This window comes from Anas acuta, chromosome 2 (genome assembly GCF_963932015.1).
Source record: "Anas acuta chromosome 2, bAnaAcu1.1, whole genome shotgun sequence".
NCBI classification, from domain to species: domain Eukaryota; kingdom Metazoa; phylum Chordata; class Aves; order Anseriformes; family Anatidae; genus Anas; species Anas acuta.
In genome coordinates this window covers 129,134,187-129,144,579 of record NC_088980.1, presented here as the reverse complement: position 1 = coordinate 129,144,579, position 10,393 = coordinate 129,134,187, and the positions used below count along the sequence as shown (strand labels likewise).

Genomic DNA, 10,393 nt, shown 5'->3' with positions numbered 1-10,393 from the left:
TTAAAAATGTTAAAAGAGTCATGAACAGCCCTCTGATTTTAATATGGTTTCACTGGTTTTGAAATGTCATCTGCTTTAAGAACAGCTGTTGCGTAGGAGAAAGAATTATGTTTTAGGAATTATGTCCCATATATATAGTACTCAATCTACCTAGCACAAAATTACTTTTGAAAAATGGGATAAAAATACAGTGTAGTAGCAGAAAACCTGCCACTGGGAGATGATATATAAACTAAATAAATCTTGAGTATCAGCCCATGCTCTACAACTACCTGAAGGGAAGTGGTGGGGAGCTGGGGGTCAGCCTCTTCTCACAGGTAACTAGTGATAGGACTAGAGAGAATGGCCTCAAGTTGTGCTAGGGAAGGTTTAGGTTGGAAATGAGGACACATTTCTTCTCAGAAAGAGCAGTCAGGCATTGGAACGGGTTGCCCTGGGAAGTGGTGCAGTCACCATCCCTGGGGGTGTTTAAGGAGAGGTTGGACGTGGTGCTTAGGGACATGGTTTAGTGGGTGATATTGGAGGTAGGGGGATGGTTGGATCAGATAATCTTGCAGGTCTTTTCCAACCCTAGTGATTCTATAATTCTATGATCTCTCATTGTCCACAGTTACAGAAACTTTTTATTTCAGATGTCAAATTGCCAATATTAATACAGCAACCTTTACTTCCCCAAACTCTTCCACTTTAAATAAATCCTGCAGTTGCAATTGTATCACACAATTTTTCAAAGAGGAAGCTAATCTTTTCTGAAATCATCATCATTTATTTTATTACCCAAATTCAGACTTGGTGAATGAATCAAAGACCAGACTTGTTAATTAAAACAACAACAACATTTAAAACTTGAGGTGCTAGGATTTTCAATGAAGTGATGTTATGACAAACTTTTTTTGGGCTAGCACCATAATGAAGGATTAGTGATGCTTTTTTTTAGACTGTGAACATGTCTGCAATTCTCTCTCTAAACAAGTCCAAAACTTACTCTCTAAAAAAGACAGCGGCCCAATAATATCTTGAGTAAACAGAGATATTTCTTTTTCTCTTTCAAACAAATATGTGCTCTCTCATTCGTGGATGGAGGTGACAATATGCCTTTCAAGGAGAAAAGGCAGATCAGTGTCTTGCCTCACCTGCAGAGCAGCACAGGTTCCCATCTCCTTTCTGAAGTGCTGAACTGTTCTCCAAAAATCAGAAACCATTCCACAGCATTCCTTTCTTAAAAAAAAAGGATCTCACAGAACCCATAGGCTTCAATTGGCACCCCTGAATGCTAAGAGGAGATTTTTACCCATTAGTGTATTGGCTGACTCCTTCTTTCCGGGAGTGGTCTTGGATGACCAGAGGGGAAGAGGACTCATGCCTACAGATTTTCAGCAGCTTAAGAGAAGGATGAAGCAAGGCTTATTCTGTTCTTTGACCTTTCTGTTACTTCTCTGTTTTTCTTTTCATTCTTGGTTTCAACTGGAAGGAACTCAGCATACTTCTGCACACGACTCTGCCAAGCCCAGTGCAAACCCAGATCTGCTACCCGTCCCCTTGGCCTGAGCAGTCTTGGTCTGGTCTCCTGGGGTGGCCCAGCTAAGGAGACGAAAGGCTGCTCACACCGCCAAATGCAGCTATTGGGAAGGGCAGACCGCTGGCCTCATGTTCACAGTTGGTCCCTCAGCTCCCTCGCGTCAGTGTCCAAACATCCCTAGTGTCCTTTAGGCAAGGCAGGCATTTGGCCTCCACTCTCTGCTTTTATTTCTGTTTTGTTGATTACTCCCCGTAGAATTTAATTAAGACTTTGTTGGGGTGAAATGTGCCCCTATCATATTTCATTTAATGAAGTTAACATAAATTTACTTTTTGTAAATTATTTTTTGTTTCTTTTAAAATTCTCCTTATGTTCTTATCTCTCTATTTTTATTGGTTTTTACCCTTATCTCTAGTTCTGCTTCACAATCTCCAAGTGTATTGATTTCAAATCCTGTTTTATTCGAACCACAAGAAAAAAAAGGGAGATTCAAAGCTCCGTCTCATCACATGTACACACAATCCTTGCCACTTTTTTTCTTTACACTTGAAAAGATTGCTTTCCATAGTTATTATTTCTACTGAAGAACTAATTCCCTGCTCTTCTTTCTAGATTGTAAGTCCTTTAAATGAAAGTGATGATTTTTCTTAGTGACAAAGAGATAGATGGTAGCAATGTCAACATTGTTTGAGACTGCTTAAGACTGGGGTTTTTGTCTGTATAAATAATTCTCTGTCACTTTTGTTCTTAAGGCTACTGGTACTGCAGTATAGCTGTTCTATTCTGACTGATTTGCTCTTCTTGAATTTCTTTGAGCCTGGTTTTACAATGTCCCAATCATCTTTTATTTCCCAAAGGCACCAGCCTTGTCTTGCTAAAGTGCCTTTATGTGGAAAAGACAATTAAATGAAAGAACAAAGAATGCCTGAGGAGCAACGGTTGAATATTTTCCTATTATTCCTTGAGAAATAATGGATAGTTTCATTTAGAAGGAGTTTTCTCATTTCCAGAGATTGGATAAAAGACCTAGCTATTCTTTACACTAAATATAATATAATGCATCTCTGCTTTAGAAGAACATTGTTTGGACAACACCTTCACAAATTGACATTTATTTGCATTTTAGAGACACAGCATCTGCTTCCTACTGTGCAGGAGAAAATAATAATTATTTCCTATTTATTTTTTTTTATTTTCATTTTTAATCACTCTGGACTTTATACCCTTACACTGAACTGTAATTAGATCTGAGCAGTAATAGGAAGTTCTGGTCAACTTACCCTTGTTCATCTTATGACTGATGGAATAAAAACATTTTGCATATACAAACAACATTTATAATTTAAGACTTTTCCACACAGTCACAGAATAATCCAGAGATTACATTATTTTCCCTACTCAAGTTGTACCATTTTCCTGTTTAAGCATGTTCTCCTTCCTACATATGACAGCTTTCAATACAAGATCCAAACCTTACCTATCTTGTCCCAGCATCAGCTCCATTTCACTCTTTCACTCCTTTCTTTGCAATAAAGACCTGAGAAGTGCCCATACATGGCCCCAGCTCAGAAAGTTTATTCATGACAAAAAGACATTTTTTATTGAACTGTTAGTGAACTATTGTTCATACAAATAGGAAAGAAGCTGTTTAATCCTTTCACTTTCACAATCCTATCACAGCAAGTAATAGTGAAGGTGGTTTAGACAGGGGGACAGTATTACACTTGATGTGGTCTTACAATAGTTTCATATACTTTGAGGTGTCTTGAATTACAATGCTTACAATTCTTGCCTGTCAATTGTACACATGGTTTATGGATTTGTCCTTTGTGACTGGTTTTCACTAACTACAAGACAACAGTTCTAAATGTACGTTGAAAAAACAAAACAAAACAAAACAAAACAAAACAAAGACAAACAAAAAAAAACCTTTTCAACTCAGTGTTTCAGAAAAAGCTTCAGGGTTCCTTGTGGAGTTGAACATGAGCCAGGAGCATCCTTTCTGCTAAGAGTGCTAATGGTATTCTGGGCTGCATTAAGAGGCATATTGCCAGCAAGTTGAGGGAGGTGATCCTTTCCCTCTGGTCGGCATTAGTGAAGCCACATCTGGAGTGCTGGATCCAGTGCTGGTCTCCTCAGTACTAGGGCTTCACTTTCCCATTTCTCTCCCCCATCCCAGAGAGGGAGGGGGGAGGGTGAGTGAACGGCTGTGTGGTGTTTAGCTGCTGGCTGGGTTAAACCACAACATAGAGAGACTCCAATGAAGGATTATTAAGGTGATGAAGGGTCTGGAGCACCTCTCCTATGATGATAGGGTACGAGAGCTAGGATCGTTCAGTCTGAAGAAGGGAAGGCTCTGGGGGCTCTTATCATTGGATATAGGTACCTGAAGGGAGGGTGCAAAGAAGACAGAGCCAAGTTCTTTTCAGTGGCGCCCAGGGAAAGTACAAGAAGCAATGGTCAAAAACTGAAATCTTCTCTCTGAACATCTGGAAGCACTTCTTTACTGGCACAGGTTTCCCAGACCTGTGATTCTGTGAAAGTTTAGATAATAAATGTAATAGCAGAGGCACACAGACCCATTCTAATCCATGCAATAACACCACTGGAAGAAGACATTTAGGAGGCAGATTTTTTGTCTCCTCATCTGAAGGCAGAAGGTGTTTGGCCTGAGCATCCCTCTCTGCTTCACATGGCACAGAAGTCACCATCACCCTTCATGACAGCAAGGAAACCTGAAGAAATCTCATGACAGTAAGAAACATTTGAATACAAGGCCAAGACTGCACTGGCTTAAATCTTCATTTAACTCTACAAAAACTAACTATGCAAGTGCAGAGAGGCAAGAAGAGAATAGTATATGCCTTCTTCCCAAGCCAGTAAGACTGCTCACCTCTCACCAATTGGCTTTGAGCTAAGGATAAACCCTATAGAGCTGAGCTCCATGAATGCACCGATCTTCTGAACTTGCCTTTATTTGTGGAAGAAGGGAGACAGTGAAGCCTGGCTGCTTCTTCTCTTTGTGGTGCCTTCTAGGGTATACTCAGGGAACAACCAACAGTTTGGGATCTTTGCTCTCATGCAAAGGCAGAAAACAGGACAGATGCATCCCATTCTGTCTGAAAAGGATAAAACACACAGATCCTTTCCGTGATGAGTCATAAAACAAGAAAAAAAAAATGTATATAGCAGGTTCTCAACAACTCTTACCCTAAATCCATGTGGTTGTGATTTACCTGTCATAGAGGTGATGGCAGTAGTAAAGGTGATAGCAGCAGAATGGCATTGGGAGGACAGTCAGAGTTGGATTTCATGGGGATACAGTACTCTTGTGCTTGGCATCTCCATGTGGCTCCAGCCCCCCTGCAGTCCCCAGACTACTCGATGGCTGCAGTGATAGCCTCACATCCCCTTCCGCATGTGCACCTCACTGTCCTGATCTATTCAGTGGAGGAAGCCAAAGCAGGCGTCACCCGGAGCCTTGGTACTGACACGACTGCCTTGGACAAGGTGCACATTGTCTTCCCTGGCCCTGCCTCTCCTATTGGCCCATCCTGACCATTACAGGGACCGGGCATCTTTAAAAGGAGGCAAATGAGGTCTGAGCCGGGCACACAATCTCTCTGACTCCCACCAAGAGCTTCTGTGGCCGCTGCCTTTCTCTCCAGGACCACTGCCTCACGAAGCCAACACGATGTGTAACCGATTTGTGGGAACCTGGAAACTTGTCTCCAGTGAAAATTTTGATGACTATATGAAAGAACTAGGTGAGAGATGTTGCATTCTACTTTTTAATTTGATTTTATTTAATAAATTTCATTTGGGAATGTCTGTTCTTCGTCTTACGCTTTTCTCATGCATGCTGTCTTCTTCCTGGCTGCATAGGCATTTTAATTATTTTTCTAGCATACTTTCATTTATGTACTTTAGCATTTACTAAAACGGGAGAGAAAAAAAAAAAAAAAGGCAGGTGCTGAATTACCGTTATAAATTCATCTCTGTCTAACTGAACTGACCTAATCTATTCTGTTTGTCTGTAATGTGAAGGATCTAAGGAGATGCAGCATTGTTTTATGTTTCTCTTCATTGCACTGTTAAACTCATGACTTGAGATAATTTACAATATATAATGGAGCTGATGTCTCATGACACTTTGGTTTCAGAGGTCTAAATCCTATGAATGAATCTATCTGTTACTGAGGAATGCCAGAAATGTAACAAATTAGGCATTGTGTTTTATTCTAATGCTGGCTTCATTCCTGTATAGCAAGTGCACAGACAGTCAGTTAGAGCATTTCTTTTGCTGTATAAATGATCCACTGAGACACTAATTCCCCTTATTTGAAATGTTAAACTGAGTAACAAAAGAACTTCAGTTAATTAATTAACCAGAGTAAAAGTGGGATGCAAGTCCAGCTACAGACATTTTTCTGAAGACCTGAACAGAAATGTTTCAACATTGAATAATTACTGCAGATAGTATTATAATTTACTGATAACATTATCTCCTTTGATATGGATGTTTTAATTTGAGCATAGCACAACATTAACAAGTGAACTAACCATAGCTATCTCCTTTCCATTTTTATAAAACAGCAATAAATCGTTACTTAAAAGTTTACTTGTCTTTTTCACTGAGGTTTAAATGTTAAGATCCTTAAGGGGTCTTAGTAGCAACCTAGGAATTGTCCAGTGTATTTGATGCTTTCATAAATAAAGCATATTGGCAGTTCAGAATTCAGTTTCTTCCATGCATCTGGTTAAGAAAAGTTCAGGTTCTCATATTATTCAATAATTTTTATTTTAAAAGGAATTCATCAAGATTTTATGAGAAACAGTCCCTTTTTCTTTCTTCTACCCATTCTATCTCTATAAAAGCACATGCACATTAGTAAACTCCTATGTTTCTTCTTATCTAAATGTACACTAGTTTCTGAGATACGCTAATGTACATCTTTATTTCTTACTGGAGGTGCACACTATCAACTGGGGCTGCCTCTGAACACAGCGCTTCCTCGTATGAAAAATCAGTGTGCCACCCGAAGCAGGCATTATAGTATCCAGGAAGAAAGTGTTCCTCATTTTTCCACTGAAGTTTTATGAAAGGATAGTGGGTTTCTAGCTTTCTATAATGTAGAATCATAGAATCATAGAATGGCTTAGGTTGGAAGGGACCTCTAAGGTCATCTAACTTCAACCCTCCTGCAATAGACAGGGATGTCATCCACTGGATCAGGTTGGCCAAGGCCCCTTGAACACCAGCAGGGATGGGGCATTCACAATTTCTCTGGGCAACCTGTATCAGTGCCTCTCTAACCTTACAGTGAAGAATTGACTTGTAATGTCTAGTCTAAGTCTATTCTCTTTTAGTTTAAGACCATTCCCCCTTGTCCTATCATTATCTACCTGAGTAAAGAGTCCTTCTCCATCCTTTTTTATAAGACCTCTTTAAGTATTGAAAGTAATGGAAATTATATTTCTGATTTCTAGGAGTGGGCTTAGCTACACGAAAACTAGGTAGCTTGGCAAAGCCTGATGTGATCATCAGTATGAAAGGGGACATAGTAAACATCAGAACTGAAAGCACCTTCAAAAATACAGAGATCTCCTTCAAACTGGGCCAGCAGTTTGATGAAACGACAGCAGATGACCGGAAAGTTAAGGTAAGGGGGGCTGATGATCTCTGAGTGATTCTGATATCCTGGAAGAGAGCCAGGAGGAGTTTTTTCCTACTCTATTAGTGCACTAAGAAACTTCCAAGCTATTCAAGAAAAGTAATGAAAGAAGAAATAGTATGGTGCTGACACCAATGGTAAGAAGTTTATTGTTAGCAGAGAACATGGATCTTGCTGAACATAAAGTGTATTGCTACTCTTACCTGCAAAGCTTGGACTACAGTTTGAAACTTTTCTCTTGGCCTTTATAGAGTGTTGTAACCTTGGAGAAAGGGTCATTGGTGCAAGTGCAGAAGTGGAACGGCAAAGAAACTACAATAAAGAGAAGACTGGTTGATGGGAAAATGGTGGTGGTAAGTACCAGGCTCTTGCTCCTTGTACAGTGCTGGATGGCAGAAGAATGGAGTCTTCAGTTTGCTTCTGTTTAAGCAGACTATCAATTTTGGCTTATGAGAGAAATAAGGATGGAGAAAAAAGGGAAAGAAGCTGGAAGGAAATAAATATTGTCCCATAACAGCAAATTGTCATTAAAGTGATTATATTGGAAGCGCTGCCATGAGTTGAGATCATATTTACTGATCTCAAGATTATTCTTAAAACAAATGTGGCGTTCAAAGAGCAGAAACCTGTAAAATGTAAAAAATAATTTTGCAAGCTAGATACTTCTGTCCCTGTGCTGTCTCTTTTTCTTCCATCTTCAGAACAAAGCCTGTCTGCCTTAGAAAAATGATTTCACACCTTTTCATACATTTATTTTCACTAGTGCCAGTCGGTTCACACTTCTGTTTGCTTTTTTTGGTGTGAGCACACCCAGCTCAGTAGGTACTGGAGGTTTAATTGCATGAAAGTCAGACCTCTATGCCTAATCCTGCCGGTAATGTTGACATGCAGCGGGGCCAGCAGGTCCTAATGACTTCTCTGAAGGGCCTTCAGCATTGAGAGGACCAGGTCCTTCATGGAGGCTGTGGAGCAGTGACTTTCTTCACTCTCTATTTAACCTACCTTTCTGTAGCAGCCACGTAAAAGCCACAGGGGAGCCAAGCCAGTGTCATAATACATTTTAGGGAATTAAGATTTCACTTCTGAATGAAAAGAATTGCTTTGTTCGTTTAAGTTTTTAAAGAGTGGACCTAAACTAGATTGGGCAATTTATTCCCTAACAGCAGCACTATGCCTTTACATGCTAGCTTGTTCAGACTGCATTTTATTTTAAGCTTTCTTACACTGGGAAGAGTTACTTGCCTTCACATCTTATTGTGGCTGCATTTCTGTGTCCATTTTTCCAAGTATGTAAACATCTTTAAAGTATTGAGCAGAGGTTGGGTCCCTTTACTACCAGTGCCCTGAGCCCTGCCTCTGGTCTAAGCTAGGACTGTGGAGGAGGCCTCGTTTTCTGCAGGCCAATGATGTCTGTCTCACGTCCTGTCACCTCTGTCGCACTTGCCTGGTGGCTGTGAGTAACAGGGAACCGCTGAGAACCACCAGGGTGAGAAGGTCAGGAGAAACATCTTGTGACTCAAGAGTGCAAAGTTTTGTAGGCCAGAAGCCTGACCTCTGAACTACAGAGGCTGCTTCTACTTCCACAAAAAAATATGTTTGTAAAATTGAAAGTGTTCATGAGCCATGGAATGATACACTAGGCAGTGCTGACGTTTCTCTCAAACCAGTAATAATAAGGAAGGTAAATTTGTTTCTGGAAGCTGAGCCTAATTTTGCAATCTATTTGTCATTGTATGATGCTTAATTAAGTATGATGCTGTTAAAACAGAAACCACTCTTATTGCAACATAACTATGCCTTTGCTGTTGGCCCTAAAAATAATACAGAGATTTAAAATGTGACATCTGGATTTTCACTGACCACAGAAATACTGCAACAGACACACCGTCTGCCAGTGAGAGCCTTATGTTAATCTTCTCTTTTGTGCCTTAGGAGTGTGCCATGAAAGGGGTTGTCTGCACTAGAGTCTACCAAAGAGTGTGAAGAAACTCCCCCCCTGCACCGGACTGGGACTGGCTCTTAAAACTCACCTTAGTTCAGTGACCAAAGCCTCATGCACTGTGCTTCTTTATTTTCTTATTTACTTTTATTGGGAAAATGACTGCATTATAATTTGATATTCCAGAGCCATAGTGTGACTAATCCAAAGTATTGTCGTGACTCAATAAAAGCTTCTCAACACAAGAAATTGAGTGTTTGTCTGCACATGAATGATTTTTCTTTCTTGGATGATGCCCATCTTTTCTCTTGTTCCTGTCTGCGTAAGTGGTCGGAGCATTCATGCGTAAAATACTAAAATACAACCGATCTGCCTCTGGGTGAGGGCTAACACTGCTTCCTTGGTATGTGTAAAATTTCTCATCTCATAGCTACAGTACTACTTTCCTGTAAATGATTTTATTGATGAATAGTTCCTACAGGGAAAATCATCTTTACCACAACAGTTTTTGACTTGCAGGATGATTTATTGATTCAACCTAATCCTTTTACTGCAGCTTTGTTTTACTCTCATCCCAAAATGCTTATACTCCTTTTGGCATCACTTTTTTGTATCTGGCATTACTTGGAAGAAAACAGCTATTTCAGGGAAAAAAAGTATCAGGATAAAAAAAATAAATTATCAGGATAATGTTTCTCTGCCAAATAGCTCATGAGCTGTGAAACAAAATCTGGAGCAGGTATGAATGAACTCTAGAAATCTAAATGCTAGAGGGCTTCATTTCGTAAAGCACTGAGCAATCCACCCTGCTTCTAACACAGTTTTTATGCATGGGTTTAATGTTAAGCACACGAAGGAGATTTCAAGGGTAGAATTTGCTGCTAAGCCCAGCTGAGTAGCTAAGCTGTTCATTCCTCTCATTGTACTTACTCTGTGCTTTTAACTAAGGAAAAAACAGACAATCTACTTAATAAAAAGCCATTGTAGTAGCTTATTATTTTTTGCTTCCATTGGCTGGTATTCAGTAATACCACAGCACCCAACTACATAAGAGGAGTATTTCATTCCTTGTCACTGCCTCCATGCCATCGTGTGGGACTCTCTCTGCCTTCTCTTAGGGGTTAAAATAACTGTGATAGACTCATGTGTTTATTTTGGCTTGCTAGGAGCTGCAGTGCTAATGTGAACTTTCTCCTACTGGTTTTACAGTCAAGAACATGAATTCTCAATGCTAAGTGAGATCCTGAATGTCAGAATCTG

General features: G+C 39.9%; 1 protein-coding gene across 1 annotated transcript; it reads left to right on the top strand.

Moving 5' to 3' along the window:
- Nucleotides 1–5,119: 5,119 nt before the first annotated feature.
- LOC137851237 (myelin P2 protein) lies at nucleotides 5,120–9,394 on the top strand. Its single transcript, XM_068672172.1, has 4 exons — nucleotides 5,120–5,286; nucleotides 7,010–7,182; nucleotides 7,446–7,547; nucleotides 9,127–9,394. The coding sequence occupies exons 1-4, from the start codon at nucleotides 5,214–5,216 to the stop codon at nucleotides 9,175–9,177; spliced, it is 399 nt and encodes a 132-aa protein (XP_068528273.1). The 5' UTR covers nucleotides 5,120–5,213; the 3' UTR covers nucleotides 9,178–9,394.
- Nucleotides 9,395–10,393: the final 999 nt, after the last annotated feature.

Excerpts from the sequence above, each read along its gene's own strand:
- LOC137851237 (XM_068672172.1), top strand. The coding sequence starts at position 5,214 with ATGTGTAACCGATTTGTGGGAACCTGGAAACTTGTCTCCAGTGAAAAT. Across the intron at positions 7,183-7,445 it reads CAGATGACCGGAAAGTTAAG|AGTGTTGTAACCTTGGAGAA; the intron begins GTAAGGGGGGCT and ends TGGCCTTTATAG. Across the intron at positions 7,548-9,126 it reads TTGATGGGAAAATGGTGGTG|GAGTGTGCCATGAAAGGGGT; the intron begins GTAAGTACCAGG and ends TTTGTGCCTTAG.